Raw genomic sequence first — 17,259 nt, forward strand, 5'->3', positions numbered from 1 at the left:
CTAACACAGACAAAGTGCAAGATTACATTCAGATTATATGACAATAAGTTGTCGATGTTGATCTAGGTTGATGGCAACCTAACTAAATAGCTAAGATAGTGTACATAACCGATGTAGACATTACTCTCTCTAAGTACTTGGCTACTTTACTTTAGGGAAAAAAAAAAATATTTTGAGGCATGCATGGTTATTGTTTTGTTATATATCATAATTCGTTGTATTAATATATATATATATATATATATTTTTTTTTTTTTTTTTTTTCTTTTCAAATTAATTGATTTGAAGTTTGAAGCACGATGCTTATTTCATAACTACAATTAGGGCTGGTTTCGGGGGTTAAATGATGCGAATAAGTTTGGGAATTGAAAATCTATACTGAAACCGCAACAATGGAGATTATAGATTGCTCTAGATCGATGGCTCTAGATAGACAACGATGGCTTTGGATCGACGACGACGGCTCCGATGGCAATGGGCGATGACTAGATGGCAATGGACGTTGACTTGACGACGTCGTCTATGGCTATATGCTAGACCGAAGGCAATCTCAACCAATCCAACGCATCTACAATAATTTGCATCAATTATATATTTAAAATTAAAATTATACATATATATTAATTCGGTTCGATTATCAATTATGTTTTATACATATATATTAATTCGGTTCCAATGCATTTGCAATTTATCAATTTGTAAGTTGAATGTTTCATATTCCACTTACTTAGATAACGAGTTTATATTTGATACCTCGACTAGTAACTATTTGTGATTTTTTTTTCGGTCCAAGTAACTATTTGTGATGAACACCGAAAGTTTACACAAAAGGCCAGAATTCATGGAGATAACGTGCAAGAGGAGGCGTGAAAGAATTATCTTCCTCGAGTGCATACATATGGAAAAGTAGATGAAGTTTGGGCGAATCATGAATCCATGATTAAAGATAAGTAATCAAGTTTAACTTGGAGACAACTCTTTAATCTTTTCGGCTCCTTTTTATCTTGCCAATTAATGGTAAAGCAGCTTTTAGGGGAAGAGATACCAATGAGCCAGATAGGTAAGCATCGCAATGCATATTTTGTGACATGCATGGAAGGAATATATTCTTAAATTTAGATAAGTGCAACTCATTTCTTACTTCCTCAACTCATCAAAAAGTTACAATATAAAACTAAAAAGAAAAATAAATACTTATCGAAGATGTCATATCTCTAAGCTCGGTAGGGAATCAAGGAAAATTTTCTTATAAATATCAAGATGAAGCTCGCACACTATTTTGACTATATACTATTTCGTTTGTCAAAGATTTTGCACCCGTTATAGACTTATAGTCATAATCAGGAGAAAATGAAATTAACTTCAAATTTCACACGTAGTAATAGTAGTGACTCAGGTGCAAACACTATCTCTTGTGTGGATTCGCCAATGCCTGCACATATAGAAGAGAAAATGTTAAGATGACTCTAAAAAATGGGAATCTATATAACTCTCTGTCATTTCACAGTTTAATGTTAATTTTCATGTCAACATTATAAAACATTGTACCAGGAACATGGGATGACTGAAAATTATAAAAAATCTCACTTTTGAGAAAGTCCCCTTAGCATTTAGCCTGTATAAAAGATTGCAACATTTCAAGTACCATATAGGTCATTCATGTACTATTTATGAGAGCATCCTCAATGGGGACTTTATCCTCCATGAGGCTACAATATTTCAAGCCTCAATGAGAAATTTCATCCCCAATGAGTAGGAAAATGGAGCTAGATCCACCACTGGAGCTAGCAACTTCCTTTCTTGGGCAGCATAAAATTGGGCTACATCTAGCCCCAAAAAGTTGTGGGTCCCACCAAAAGTAGCAACTCATGTGAGAAAATTTTTATCACTCTCCCTCCACTTGCAAATACACTTATACTCTCCTTTTTTTTTTGAATTCTTTTTTCTTTACATACTTTTCTTGCAATTTGGCTAATTAATTATTGTTTTAAATTCCATAAGAATTAAAATTTTCAAATTGATTTAACGCTCAATGGCATTGTGGGTGAAATTTTCAAACAAACTTTTTCAAAATTGTATGATACTAATATACCAATTGGTGTTAGATAAATTGTTATGTTGTACATGAAAATCAAATTATTTCAGAGTGTGTTTGTATCTTTCAATGGATGAGATTGACATAAGAGAATTTAATCTAACAAACAATTCATAAATGATGAAATCTAACTTTGTCACAATTTGAACTTTTTTAGGTTGGAAGGTTCATAAAAAAAGTTTAAGATAGCACGTCCAAAAATCAACTTAAGAAAAGTTAATAAAACAAATTATCTTATAATCAAATTACTACGTAAATAAATATATATAGCCCTAAATATAGTCCGAAATAAATAACTCTTTATTGGTAGAGATTATTTTATAAAACCCCAGAGATTTCTAGAATTTTTTTCAGCCTTATATAAAACTCTTCATTGGGGAATGGGGATGCTCTGGGAACCGGGCTAAGTCTTTATCTCACTTACTTTTGCACATTTTCCGTTCACAATTTCGATGATGTCAGTTAAGTTCTTTGAAAACTCCAAAACCCAAAACCCTAACAAAATCCATCTCCTACCCAACCCAACTATGGGCCAATACCTAAACCCTAAAAAAATCCCCATCCTACCCAACCCAACAATGGGCCGACTCTGGACATTGGATTATAACTTTAGAAGCCCTAGTGGATGATTGGGTCCATTAGTAGTAGGCTGTTTTATCATATATGGGCTTTTTAGCCCACTTATATGTTGACCCACCACCGTGACACAAATGAACGGTCCTGATCAAACTGTCCGTTTTTTGCTGTGCCCTAATTCCTCCCCCCTCACTATATATAATCACACTCACAGTCAAAACCCTAGCTCAGTACCCTCTCTTCTCCCATCTTCCACGACCTCCCATCTCTCCCCCTTCCAACCTGCCCCTTTTAATTTGATATTCACACCACAATCCCAGGTTTAATTTGGTCTTGAATTTCTGTTTGTTCATAAGATTTCTGATCTGTTTTATTTTTCTGATGTTCTTTTGCTCTGTCTTTTCATCTGGTTTTTTTTTTTTTTTTTTTTTTTATGGTATTATTATTAAGAAGGTATGCTCATGCCTATGATGGCGTTAAATATACTTTGAGAGTAAATTCTATGAAACAAATTTACATCTGAGGCATGAGGATTTACACTTCTTTACCAATTTTACTCTTGATTTTTTACTGAAATTATTAATCTTTATTTATTTCTGGTTGAAATCTTTGATCGTTATGCTTAATTCTCAGTTTATGTTTCATGGGTGACAAGAAAGTTTGGTTTTTTAGGTAATTAGAGTAAAAATTGTGGGTGTTTGGAGTTGCAAATGATGATAAAACAGACAGGGACATCTGCACTCCATTGGAGATTGATGACTAGTCTAAATGGGAATCTCTCTGATGCATTTGAACTTTTTATTTACTCCCATTGGTTTGTGTTCTTTCATGATTCAGGATTGTTTACTTCTGATCCGGCCGAGAAATTTTTATGGGTACCGGGAACATGAGTCATGTAGGGAGTTTTAAGCGAAATACTTCCGGTATTGTTCACTTTTAACGAAAAATCACATTTTACCTTTCTTCGTGCTATTCACTTACATATTTATTTGTCATTTTTCATTAAGTTCTTGAGAACTTTTGGTTAGTTTTCCTATGTATTGCACGTGACGATAAAACAGACAGGGACATCAGAACTCCTTTCGGAGGATGGTGAATTGTCGATGGGAATCTCTCTGATGCACTTAATTAGTATTGTTGTTAGAATTTTAAGTTTTGCCAATGATGCATTTCAAATGCACGTATTATCAGATATAGATATGATGATATATGCTAATATTGTCACTACCTCTGAGGCAAAATCTGTTTGCTTGCTTTGCTTGAATTCTGTTGATCGTAAGTGTTTCTTTGCATTACGGTATTCTGTTCTTCTCCCTTTTACGAGGAAGATGATTTGAACATTGTGTTACTAAGTTTGAATGCCATTATCTTTAGTGTATGAATTTGTTTTTGAATGCCTGGTGATTGAACAAAAGAACGGAGATTTGAAGTATTGCTTTTGTGGAAGCTCGACACTGTCGGGCTCCAAAAGCAACTTATGAAATAATCGTTCACGCTGGATAGTATATGAAGGCGTTCTCACAATTTTACATCTTGTTTGCCATTTGTCTGTCAATTATTTGTTTGCTGGTCAGCTCGTTTTGAATGTGTTTTTAAAATGATTGAAAGTGCTTTTAAAAAGACTGAAGTGTTTTTGGAAAAGCACTTAAAAGTGCTTCCTGGAAGAACATAACTGGTGCTTCTTCCAAAAAGCACTTTAAGGGCTTTTGGAACCTAAAAACATTTTTCTCTAAAAGCACTTTTAGTTATTTTAAAAGCACATCCAAAAGAGCCCTGATTTTTTGTGATTTGGTTTATTGGCATCCAACTTTTAATTAAGTTTAATTAATCACAAGCTTTTGTCATTCCTCTTCCCAAATTAGTCTTAATTCGACCTTTTGTTGGGAAGTAAGTAGATAAAAGTTTTCAATTAGTTGAACTTAATTCAAAGTTGCGTTTAGGGGTTTAGGTGATGGTTGTTGCATCTAACAATTGTGAATATTGAAAATTGATTTAGATTGCTGTTATGTCTGTCGGTTTATTCTGTTTTCTCCTGTGGCGGAGAAAATAGGATAAGTGGGTGGGTATAGCAGCACTCTTGTTTTATGATTTAAGTTTTAGTTATAAGGTTGGGGCGGAAATAAGAGAGGTCGGGTGGACGAAACAGCGTTTAATTAAACAAATTTCATTGCATTATGAACGTTGTGTTAAGTTTATGAGCTACTTTGACAGGAGGAGAATGTCCCAGGGAAAATTCTTGTGAGCTAAAGCTTGCAGGCATTCTTAATTGTTTCAATCTCTTTAAATGAAGTCAGGAAATAATGTAATTTTAGAAAAGTGATTTTCGCACACTTTTTTTAGTTTCGTACAAACGTTTCTTTATTTTTTGTCGCTTTTGTTTGATTTGTTCAATCAGATGTTTAAAAATAAAAATGGTGTTTGAGAAGTTAAAAAGAGTGTGTGAATATCACTTTTTTAATTTTATAGTATTCCAATTATTTCTTAAATATTTACCCTTTTGTAATATATTTATTTATATTTTTGTTAAAATGGTTTAGACTTTTGTTATGGAGCCGCTAACGTGGAATATTGAACTACTATTACAAGGTCAAGTGAATTAACGCATGTAAGCATATTCCCTTGTATTGGTCGCGTGGCACACTATAATGGTGTTGAATTTGTACTATACAAATTTTGTTATTCAGAGTAGTTTTGTTCCACTTCTAATTCTGGTGTATATCTACTGTTCTATGTATAAAGGTGAGACTGGTGGTAAGCAAAAACGTACTTCGTATTTTGTGGGAAATTTTTGGAATTAGGATGTTGTGATTTATCTTGTGTAATCTCATTTTGGAATTTGAAATTGACAACTCGAGAAGCTAATTGAGCAAAGCCGCATGGGTTGGTTTTGATCAGTTTGCGATTCGATTTTCGTTACAGGTGAATTTTAATTATATTATTGCTAATTTATTGTGAGTTAAGTTCATATCTTTTAGTGCAAATAATATCGGTTATTAAAAAAAAAAAAAAGAGTTGCGAAGTTGATGTTATAATGATGATGTTTTATAAATTGATAGGTTGACAAGTTTTTATTTTCTAATATTTACTTCCATATTGCTTTGAAATTTTCATTCGGGAATAGATGCTTGTTAGCCGCAAACCGTACCAAACCAAATCAAACCGCTATATTGGTTAGCCGGTTACATCGGTTTTAAGCCATTGTGGTTTAGAAGTTTAGCAAAATTGAGGCATGCTGTTTGGTTTTCGTTTTGACCCAAAACTTAACAATCGAAACCGCGCCCACCCTTAAACTGTCTAACGGTTACTCCAGTATTTGACGGCTCTTGCTTCTTAAACACTGAAAATTTTAGATTCCTAATCAAATGGTTAAACGGTTTCTAATTTGGTTAAACGGTTTCTAACTTAGAAGGTATAACAAAAATGTTCCAAGTGATAAGCATATGACCTTACAAATTTGAGAGATAATGAGAGAAAAATTTGCTAGCATTCCTAATTACAGTGAAAATCGCTAACCTTAGATCTCACAATGTACCGACCAACAACCAATTATTTGGGCGTAGGTTTACATTGAATTTTGGTAAGATCAATTTTCCAAATACGAACTTCGCAAAAGAGTGTTGTTATTCCTACTTTAGTGTTGTATCTCTTGGCTCACTTTTTAGTGCAATTTTTTATAACAAGTTTGCCCATTTATAAAGGGATCGATAAGAACCTTAAACGATATATAATAATAAAAATGGATTGGGCTTAAAAAAATGACTTGAGCTTTAGATTTACATTGAGTTGTGAAAGGAAAGGACAATATGTAAGCCAAATTGGCGGAAAATACATAAGGGATGAAGATAGAAGGAACTTTGGAATGTAAAAATGTAGATGCCCTTTCCAATTAAAGGGTAAGAAGCTAAAAACTGATGATGATTGGATGTTGATGGTACTTATTAGAGTGTATAATCACACAACAACAAAACATTCGGAGGGTTATTCATTTGTTGGTAAATTATTGTCGGGGGAGATTTTGTTGTTTGGGAATATTTCAATTTTTATGTATAATAATGTGTGGGGAAATAGTATATTAGAGGTTATTTTAAGAATAATAGTGAGTGTAAAAATAATATTTCAATTTTTTAATGTTTTATGGTATGTGAGATTATAATGTGGGTAGAAAAATATGACAATAAAGTGGATCTAGCATCTCTGTACAAAATTATCAAATTGTACCATATCCAATAACTTATCCAAATATTTTAGAAAATAAAGATAAATATTTTATCCAGTAACATGGAAGTGGAAAATAGAAACTGCAGGTTGTTCTGGATTCCATGAATTCTGCATGATGATTTTCCAAATACATTCCTCCCCGGGACCCATGCTGAGTAGGATTCTGGGCCCATCCACGTCAGTTCCACGTTAGGTGACCAATCAGAAGTTGTTTGCCTACTATTTGCTTATTTAATTTTTTTGTTTAAAACATTTTCCAGAATGTGTAGTACACATGATCTTATCCAAATTGGTGCTTGCATAGTACAAATCACACTCTGTAATTTAATTTGTGTTCATCATCTGAATCCAAAAGAGTACTAATTTTAATATCTTCTTCTTTCTTTTGTGCTAGATTCTTGTGTTTCCACAAAAATGTCATATTTCATGTCGCCATGTAGTTTTGTAACATTTTTGTTAAAATGGGAATCGTTTCAAGTTGGCGGAACTGTTCATGACTTAACTCGTTACCAAATCCTCGCTTGTTACTGTGACTAACTTTGAGGATTTGTAACAGACATTTTTCGAACTAATTGCAATCGAATTAGAGCATCTCCAATAAAAATACGGAAATTTAAGAGGTAGTAATCACAGTTACATCTCACTTTACATTTCCGAGATATGTAAATATGAAATCTATTTTAAAACTCATCGACTATTGAGTTTCATCTATTTTGATAGTGTTCATATAAGAACAGACTTAATTTATTTGGTTCATATGAGATGTCATGGATGCCACAGTAGAGTTGTTTTTCATTTTTTAGTTTCATCGCTTGATTGACTTCAAACACCAAAATCATAGTGTTTCAGTGCATATAAGTTGTTCTTTTTGGTATGACCTAACTTATTCTACACCCCACGTTTGCCTCGCTCACCCCATGCCACCAAGTAAATAGGCCATTAAACTCAGACAATTTTTAGGGAGTTGGATGTTGAAAACAATACAAACTTTGGCTCTCCAACAACTACATTGATTCAACCACTACGAGCTGACTCAATGGTTGAAGACGAATTCCAGGTTCGTATTTCACACAACACGTTTTCAGTTTGATTCCTGACGATAATGAATCACACGATGATTGCTAGAAAAAGATTGAAATATTTCTGTGAGTCTTCTCAGCTCCAAAAATGATGAATTGCTGGCGACGCCATCAATTGATTTCCTTTTCTTAAAATAAAAAATAAAAAAAATAAAAAAAAGCTACCACATTGATTCCAAAACGACAGATCATAATCCAAATCCAAGATGCAAAGCCAACAAAATTTAGCTAGTTGCCTACACCATACTTTCTTTGTCAATATTCAAGGGGCCACAAATTAAAAAAAATAAAAATCCACATAATGTTATACCAACTGCCTAATTGATGCCCCATAAAATTTCTTTTTCATGTTTTGAATGAGTCATGGCCTACTTAATTGAAGGGAAAGAAAATTTGATAGCATCCTCGAACTTGTGACTTTCTTCCGAGTTCGATTTACCCTTTTATCGTTCAATTTGGTTATGAATCTCCGTCAATCTTAAAATACATAGCAATTGGCCTCCAACCGTCAAGTTTTTCACATTTATATAATTTTTGGAATGAGAGCTAAAAAAATACAGGGACTTGTTAAAAATACTCCTCACTGGAGCATGTGGTCCAATCTCCTAATAGATAGAGTGTTGTGTTTCTACTACGTTTTGAGTTCGAACCTCCCTCTCCCCTTAATTATGTCATAATTTCGAACCCTCTATCTTCCCTTAATAATAATTTAGAAAGAAAAAAAAAACCCTAGCCGAAATTAATGACCATGTAAGTTTGGGGCCTGCAAGAAGATCATTTGCCTCCTATTTGCTTATTTAATTTTTTTGTTTAAAACATTTTCCAGAATTTTCCAGAATGTGTAGGGCACATGATCTTATCCAAATTGGTGGTTGCATAGTACAAATCACACTCTGTAATTTAATTTATGTTCATCATCAGAATCCAAAAGAATACTAATTTTAATTTCTTTTTTCTTTTGTGCTAGATTCTTGTGTTTCCACAAAAATGTCATATTTCATGTGGCCATGTAGTTTTGTAACATTTTTGTTAAAATGTGATATAATTCTTTATGGGGTTCGTTTCAAGTTGGCGGAATTGTTCATGACTTAACTCATTACCAAATCCTCGCTCATTAATGTGACTAACTTTAAGGATTTGTAACAAACATTTTTCAAACTAATTGCAATCAAATTAGAGCATCTCCAATGAAAATATAGCAATTTAAAAGGTAATAATCACAGTAACATCTCACTTTACATTTCCGAGATATGTAAATATGAAATCTATCTTAAAACTCATCGACTATTGAGTTTCATCTATTTTGACAGTGTTCATATAAAGAACAGACTTAATTTATTTGGTTCACATGAGATATTTTGATGTCATGGATGTCATAATAAAGTTGTTTTAAAGTTTGTTATTTTTTAATTTCATCGCTTAATTGACTTAAAACACCAAAATCATAGTATTCTGAGTGCATATAAGTTGTTCTTGATTTCTATTTAGTATGACCTAACTTATTCTACACCCCACGTTTGCCTCACCAAATAAATAGGGAATAAGATTCTCTCCCCTTCTTTTTCCATCCCCTCCTCTCATATTCCCTATTTTGTCTTTCTGTTTCTATAAAAAATTAATATAAGATGTTGACATGATTTAACCATGATCATTCAAATAGGAGGAAAAGGAAAAAAAAAAAAAAAACGGGGTGAGAATCCTACTCCAATAAATAGGCCATTAAAAAAGGTGCTTGATGTTTTCATGTGAAACGTTTATTAAACTCAAACAACTTTTAGGGAGTTGGATGTTGAAAACTCAAACAACTTTTAGGGAGTTGGATGTTGAAAACAATACAAACTTTGGCTCTCTAACAACCACATTGATTCAACTACTACGAGGTGGTTCAATGGTTGGAAATGAATTTCAGACTCGTATTTCACACAGCACGTCTTGGATTCGATTCCTGGCGATAGTGAATCACACGATGGTTGCTAGAAAAATGCTGAAATACCTCAGTGAGTCTTTCTAACCTCAGAAAAGATAGATTGCTGGCAATGCCACCAATTGGTTTCCTTTTCTTAAAATAAAAAAAAATAAAAACTGCCACATGGATTCCAAAATGGCAGATCATAATCCAAATCCAAGATGCAAAGCCAACAAAATTTAGCTAGTTGCCAACACCATAACTTTTCTTTGTCAATATTCAAGGGGCCGCAAACTAAAAAATAATAAAATAAAAAAAAAATCCACATAATGTTACACCAACTGCCAAATTGGTGCCCCATGAAATTTCTTTTTCGTTTTTTGAATGAGTCATGGCCTACTTAGTTGAAAGGAAAAAAAAATTGATAACACCCTCGAACTTGTGACTCTCTTCCGAGTTCGATTTACCCTCTTAACGTTCAATTTGGTTATGAGTCTCCGTCAATCTTAATATACAGAGCAATTGGCCTCCAACCATCGAGTTTTTCACATTTATATAAGCTTTGCAACGGGAGCTAAAAAAGTACAGGGAATTGTTAAAATACCCCTGGCTGGAGCATATGGTCCAATCTCCTAATGGATAAGGTGTTGCGTCTCTACAGCGTTCTGGGTCCGAACCTCCCTCTTCCCTTAATTATTGTCATAATTTCAAACCCTCTCACTTCCCTTAATAATAATTTATAAAAGAAAAAAAATACCCTAGCCGGAATTACTGACCATGTTAGTTTGGGGCCTGCAAGAAGATCATTGCTAGGACGCAGTCAAGATTGCCATAAAAATTCGAAAGAATTCAACGTGAAAGTTTGACAAAAAGCACTTCCAAGAAAAGCATGCCCTGGTGAATGCAAGGGTTTGAATAGATGAAATATAATTAATCAGATCACAATATCCAATCTAAATAACAGATTAACCAAACTAGGCAGGGCTCGATGTAAAAAAGCCAGAGCCCCCTGCTTATGGGAAAACCCAAAGTTAAAAGACATGTACAACAACACCATGTAGGAAACTGTCCTAGAGAAGCTGCTTTTAAACCTTCACCATGGAACCTTCTTCCTCAAGTTCTATGCTATGGCTTTCATTGCTCCACACACCTGAAAAATCTACGCTTTTCGTGACCAGATCCTCCAATCTTTCTTCCTTCGTGGAAGGCGATGATGTTGTTGTTAATATTTCACCTATTGAAGCTAACTTTATTATCTCAGATTCATCTAACCCTTTCGCCGGCCCAAGATTACAACGATCAGACCCGTGTTTTGCCAATGCATCTTTGAATTTCTTAATCTGTTAAACAAGGAATTCTGACTCAGTTTCTTGATCCACAAACAATTTCGCTAATTCATTGCAATTAAAGCTCGAGAAAGAAGATTATGATTGCAGGGAATACTCACAGTTGCATTGGTGCAGCTAAAGCTACACACACGACCATCTGCACCTCTAAAGAATCTAAAGAACGGCAGCACATGAATGTTGAGAGCATGACACATAGTCTTGTGCTCTTCATAGTTAACTTTGAGGAAAATCGCATTCGGGTTCGATTCAGCCAGCTGACAGATCTAATAAAATGGCAACTATGGGTCAACAAATTTCACCATAATGTTCCAGATTAAGGCCCTAACAATTAAACCAGAATGCCATAATTCCGAGGCGCAATTAGTGGGCCGCTGGTCCGTCTCTCTGAAATGCATAAAATGGTTGCTAAAACATAAACGAAAAATCAAATATATATACCTTGGGATGGAGAGCTCTGCAGCCTCCACAACCAGGTGAGTAAAAGTCAACCACAACCAATCTGTCTCCAGCATTCTTCAAAGAATCAACAAGTTCTTGAGCAGAATGGATCTCCACCATGTTGGGGTGAAGGGTCTTCTCCCACCATCTCATTGCTCTGCTTACACACAGAGATGCTTTTGCCTGAAAAACCATAAATTCCCAATTAAAAAAAAATCGCAAAAAAAGAAAAGAAAAATGCAATGGGGAACACAAAAATCCTACAAAAGGTAAAAGCCAAAAGGCAAAAGCTAAAAGCTAAAAAGAGAGAAAGGAGAAAGCTTTACATACATGCACAGAGAAATTGCTTGGTTTTCTGACTCTCCAATTCTCGAAACCCTGATCTGAGAGAATCAAGGGTTTTCCCAAGAAATCAACACTCAATGCAGGAAAAGCTCTTGAATTTGCATCCTTAAATTGGGAGGTAGGAGAAACCCTAAAATCCCCTTTGGGGGATTTGGAGCCAGCTGCAATTTCATCCAACCCAGAAGAAATACAGAAACCAGTCTGTGATGCAAATGCATTGGCCATGTCGACTCAAACGCCCTTTTCCGAGATTTCGCAGCGAAAACAAGAAAACCCACCAAAACCAACTTGATCCTCTGCCTGAAATACCACTTTTTCGAATCGAAACGGCCAAAAAATGGATTAAAATTAACCCCTTGCAATCAAAATCTTCAACAAAACTTGTTCTTTAAACAAAAAGTTCAAAGCTTTGAACAAAAAATGCCTCCGTTTTACTAAAAACCTAATTGACAGAGTTGTGCTCTTTGAAAACTTGAGAGAGAGAGAGAGAGAGAGAGAGAGGAGGAGGAAAAAAAAGTGGGGGTATTTAGAAAAAAAAATTGAAACAGGGTAGGTGGGGTGGGGTCTTTCTGATATGGATTTTTCCTCTTATCCAAAAACTTTTTATTATTATTTTTTATTTGATAAATGACACAGATTTATAGCTGTTGTTTATGTGCAATTCACCGTCATTAACGAGGAATATGCTGTGTTTTTCGGTTAATTTTTTGGATTTGAGTTGGCAATTATGTAAAAATTGCTATATTTCGGGAAAATGTTTGGTAGTCAAATGCTCTGGTTTTGTGTGAAAATATTAATTGGGATATTTCTCCACAAAATTATGAAAGTGGATAAATTTGAGCAGCTGACTCTGTCTGCTTCATCAAATTTTGGATAATCTGATTTATCTTTTTATCTCTCATTTTACTAGCTGGAGTAGAATTGTTTTTTGTTTTGTTTTGTTTTTTTTTTTGACTTTTTTCTTTTTGAGATTGCTATTTTGGCTAGTGAAATTCTTACTATTTATTTTTATTAAAAAGTTATGTTTTTGATTAAGAGATGCATATCAAAATTTTCTTTTCATAAATAAAATACTTTATTTTATAGTTTTTTAATTCCACATACTTTTTTTTTCTTTCCAGAAATTGAAGAAATACGGCTTTACCGACTTACCGTTTACAGACCACTTCATAACAGTTGTACCTAGTAGTCACCAAATTTACTTCAATAATAATCGTATGGTATATCATGCAATAGTGTATGTTGTTATTTTTTCATTACAATTTGATGTAATATGGTCCGCATGATTTAAAATAATAAGTCCGAATCTCTAAGTTTCTCGGTTGTAGAGATTCAAAGAGGAACTCAGTTCGTCAACTATAATGAAAGGAAAAATCAAACTCATACGCTTTTAATTCAAATAATATTTTAAAAGATCCGAAGTTCAAACACCCACCATCTACGCAGTGTCGTTTATGAGATTTCTAAGACCCTGTGCGAAATTTGAAAAAGAACCCCTCTTTAAGATAGTTTAAAAAAAAAAAAAAAAAAAAGACAATGTATTGATGCTAGAAAATTGTTACTTAAATCAAAACAAATTTTAGCACTCATTGAATGCAAGTTTACAAATGTCATTAATTATAAGTAAAAAGAGTTACAAACATAACATTCACTAAATAATCAAAAGCAATTCATTTTTAAACAATCAAACATGAAAAACAAAAAACTTCAAAACTCTAACTATGAAGTTCACTTGAACATATAATATTATTATATATATCGTTTTCCGGGTGTTATTATTGGCACACAAAATATCTCATTGTACTCCAAATTTTTATATTTAGAAACGAAAAAAAAATTACTCTTATAAGAGGTGCAAAATGAGATTTTATGTAACATCCCACATCGCCTAGGGGAGTGGTTCCTGTAAGCCTTATATGTATATTCTCATCTTTACCTAGCACGAGGCATTTTGGGAGCTCATTGGCTTCGGATTTCATAGGAACTCCGAAGTTAAGTGAGTTCGCACGAGAGCAATCTCAGGATTGGTGACCCACTGGGAAGTTCTCGTGTGAGTTCCCATAAACAAAACCGTGAGGGCGTGGTCGGGGCCCAAAACGGACAATATCGTGCTATGGTGGAGTCGAGCCCGGAATGTGGTGGGGGCTCGGGCCGGGATGTGACATTTTAAAGTACTAACAAAAGCAATTTTTTTTTTTTTTTTCAAGTATAGAACATTATTATATAATATTAGATGACAAATTTTTTTTTTGAGGCCATATACGACTGCACATTTTGCTCCCCCTCAATGCCTTCTCTACATCTACGCTAGCAAAAGAAAACACGGGAGCATTTGATCATATGTGTAGGGTAGATTAACTTCATACATAATCATTTGATCACATGAAAACATGGGATCCTCACGAATGCTTTGTGTCTTTTTATAACTACCCAATAATCTTCCTTAATAAACAAAAGAATATGATGATGCTTTGTGGTCGGTCTCCTGCTTAGGGCTTAATCCATGATGACAAATCTTGATCAAATCGCAGCATTTTACAACTCCATGATCATAAAATACGTGTTAAACATTAAATTAATACAAAATATATACTGCAAACACACGATGGACGCACTAGGGTTTGAGATGCAGATGATATTTTTCCCATTAAAAATCATGGGTGCTGAGTCATGGTACAAGGGGCCTAATCCGATCCCTAATCAAGGGAAAAAAGAAAGAAAACCAAGTTCTGATTAAATTACTTTACTGAGTTTCCTAGGAGTTCCAAGCTCTGCACTTTACTCAACTGAAGTCTCTTGGAAAGCAAGTCAGTTTTTGTTCTTTGTTTTTTTGGTCAAATAAGTCAGTTGATAAATTAAGAGATTATTGATTTTATATTTAGTTGGAGGAGAACAAAGATAAATTAATTAAATGAAAATTTTCAATAAAACAAAATAGAGACCATGTATCTAGACATTCCGAAATTCAACTTTGATGAACTTATTTTTTGACACGATCATTTAGATTTTAGAATTTAAGTATCAAAATTTGGACTTAAACCCTGAATTGGAAGCTCCATTATGTACGTACTGTAAAAGATCAATCATGTCAAGATCAATCAAAATTTAAAATACTGTATATGGAGAAACGTTAAAGAGACTCTCTTAAAAGTGAGACTCTTTAAGTATTCTCTAACACCTTATAGTTTAAGGCCAATTTCAATGCTAACATTATAAAATATTTTACTAAAAACATGAGGTGTCAGAAAGTTTATAAAAAGTCATGCTTTTAAGAAAGTCTCTTTATCATTTTTCTAGTGTATATATTCATTTCACTTTATCCAAGTTTACAAATTAGCTGAGGATCCCCATCCCCCAAAACAGTTCCATTTAAATGGCAAATCTGAGCTGCATGTAGTAAGAGAAATTTTTCAATGTACCGGAAACACGATATAGTACACAAAGTGTTATAATATAAGTGATTGAATTTTTATTTTCAAGTATCCAACTACTTATATTGTGACACTTAATGTACTGGACCGTGTTTTTGGCACACTGAAAAATCTATCCAAAAACAGGTAGGACCAAAAACCCACATATAGATTATGGGAGTGTCATGCAAGAAAGTTGGCTTGGATATTTTTCATCTGGTTGATATTGCGTGACAATGAGAGCACCTGGAATTCTAGATGATGGATTAAGCTCCATTACATCTGCTTATGCATGCGATCTGTTTATTTCAGTTCATGAACCTCTTTGGATAATTGGATTGCTTGATAAATAGGCTAGAATTTTATGATAATATTTTTAATTATTTGCCCACAGATTTTGGACCATTTTTTGTGTGCTAAAAGGTAGGGTAGCCCATAGGTTGTGATTTTGGAACACTGGTTTGCAAGAAAACCAAGGGAAATGATTTTGGAACACTGGTTTGCAAGAAAACCAAGGGAAAAGGCTATCTTCTAGAACAAGTCCATGAGTTTTGGAACTGTCCTTTGAGTCCACACTAAGCAAAGAAACAAGAGGCATATCAGTGTGCAGTATTGTTCTCCATAACCCTAATAATCCAATAATCCATCAATCCACCAGGTTCCATTTTACAACTTACTAAATTTTTACTGATTTTTTATATTTTTTAATCTTTTTTTTTATTATTTTTTCTTAGTTCTTTTATGATGATATGGACTTGCATGCAACTGGGACATCGAGGTGACAGGAACTCAAATGAATTATGTAATGCCATGTAGGTAAGTTAAAACACATAACAACACGTGATAAGTTTGAGATATTGTTATTTTTCCGTCTCAATTGCATGTAAGTTTTCCCCTAACGAAATCACCAGGATTGTGAGGTTTTAGTGTTAACTAGAAAATATGCCCGCGCGTTGCTGCGGAACTTGAATGCACCAGCCTAAACTGCATGAATAAGACACATTTAACCTGAATAAATTAAACATAACCATGAATGGACAGAGGAATAGATGAGTGAAAGGGGTCGGTAAGATAACCAGCTTGGTTTTTATATACATTCAACATAGCTGATATGAAAAGACATTGTACAATTAATAGGACAAAATTGAACGTTCTTGATTACAAAAGACGTGGTTGCAAAATATTCTCTGTTTTCATAAGAAACAGAAGCAACATTCAACCAATTTACATGATAAGAACCGTAAATTGGCATCGCGACAAAAGGGGATTGACTAAACCAGGTTGAATCAGAGAACTACTTCAAAGTTCAGATAGAAGTAAAAAATCAAATGAGCTACAGGCTTAAGGTCATAACCACAGATGAATGAAGGGCTATTAACTTAAACATTTATAAATAACCTTTAGTCCCTAGCTATTATGCATGCCACTAATGAAAGGAGGGATCACCATTTGTTAAGGTACCTGGAATTCACCAATACCAGGATATTTCCAACCATGCCGTTCAGGATAAGAAGGATACCATAGCTCTCCACACGGACCTAATCCAACTTCAATTTCTTATATCATTCCTTCCTCAAAAAACTCATCAAATTCAACTCTAAAGCTCCTCATGTAGTTGAAGTAAACCTGCATTGGTTCCATTATAATATAACAGAATAGAAACTCTCAGCATTAAACAGTAAGAATGCATAGGGTCTGATTCTTAGAGAAATTCTTCCATTTTCATCCGAGTCTTACCGATTAAAACTTTCACCCAAAAAAACACTCTCTGATCAAACGAAAACTCCAAAACCAATTCTATGGTTGATTCAACAGGTTTATACTATAAAGAAAATAACGATAC

At 34.0% G+C, this 17,259-nt stretch overlaps 1 protein-coding gene and 4 non-coding genes across 5 annotated transcripts; 4 read left to right on the forward strand and 1 right to left on the reverse strand.

Moving 5' to 3' along the window:
• The first annotated feature begins 3,129 nt into the window (after nucleotides 1-3,129).
• Nucleotides 3,130-3,202, forward strand: LOC137711788 (small nucleolar RNA Z267). The gene has a single exon (XR_011065134.1). It is a non-coding gene; the product is annotated as a small nucleolar RNA Z267 (small nucleolar RNA).
• A 172-nt stretch (nucleotides 3,203-3,374) lies between these two features.
• Nucleotides 3,375-3,461, forward strand: LOC137711789 (small nucleolar RNA R44/J54/Z268 family). The gene has a single exon (XR_011065135.1). It is a non-coding gene; the product is annotated as a small nucleolar RNA R44/J54/Z268 family (small nucleolar RNA).
• Nucleotides 3,462-3,710: 249 nt separating this feature from the next.
• On the forward strand, nucleotides 3,711-3,796 carry LOC137711790 (small nucleolar RNA R44/J54/Z268 family). Its single transcript, XR_011065136.1, has one exon. It is a non-coding gene; the product is annotated as a small nucleolar RNA R44/J54/Z268 family (small nucleolar RNA).
• A 31-nt stretch (nucleotides 3,797-3,827) lies between these two features.
• Nucleotides 3,828-3,909, forward strand: LOC137711810 (small nucleolar RNA snoR122). The gene has a single exon (XR_011065154.1). It is a non-coding gene; the product is annotated as a small nucleolar RNA snoR122 (small nucleolar RNA).
• Nucleotides 3,910-10,755: 6,846 nt separating this feature from the next.
• Nucleotides 10,756-12,376, reverse strand: LOC137710782 (thioredoxin-like 1-2, chloroplastic). The gene is made up of 4 exons (XM_068449908.1): nucleotides 11,992-12,376; nucleotides 11,662-11,844; nucleotides 11,322-11,486; nucleotides 10,756-11,214 (listed from the first exon to the last, which is right to left on the reverse strand). Exons 1-4 carry the CDS (start codon nucleotides 12,229-12,231, stop codon nucleotides 10,960-10,962), a joined length of 843 nt encoding a protein of 280 aa, XP_068306009.1. The 5' UTR covers nucleotides 12,232-12,376; the 3' UTR covers nucleotides 10,756-10,959.
• Between the last annotated feature and the right edge of the window lie 4,883 nt (nucleotides 12,377-17,259).

This window comes from Pyrus communis, chromosome 12 (assembly GCF_963583255.1).
Source record: "Pyrus communis chromosome 12, drPyrComm1.1, whole genome shotgun sequence".
In the NCBI taxonomy this organism is placed as follows: Eukaryota; Viridiplantae; Streptophyta; class Magnoliopsida; order Rosales; family Rosaceae; genus Pyrus; species Pyrus communis.

What these genes read in the sequence shown, in the direction of transcription:
- LOC137710782 (XM_068449908.1), bottom strand. Translation starts at nt 12,231, where the DNA reads ATGGCCAATGCATTTGCATCACAGACTGGTTTCTGTATTTCTTCTGGG. An exon ending in GCAGAGCTCTCCATCCCAAG is followed by an intron (nt 11,487 to 11,661) that starts GTATATATATTT and finishes CCATTTTATTAG; the next exon opens with ATCTGTCAGCTGGCTGAATC. An exon ending in TTAGCTGCACCAATGCAACT is followed by an intron (nt 11,215 to 11,321) that starts GTGAGTATTCCC and finishes CTTGTTTAACAG; the next exon opens with ATTAAGAAATTCAAAGATGC.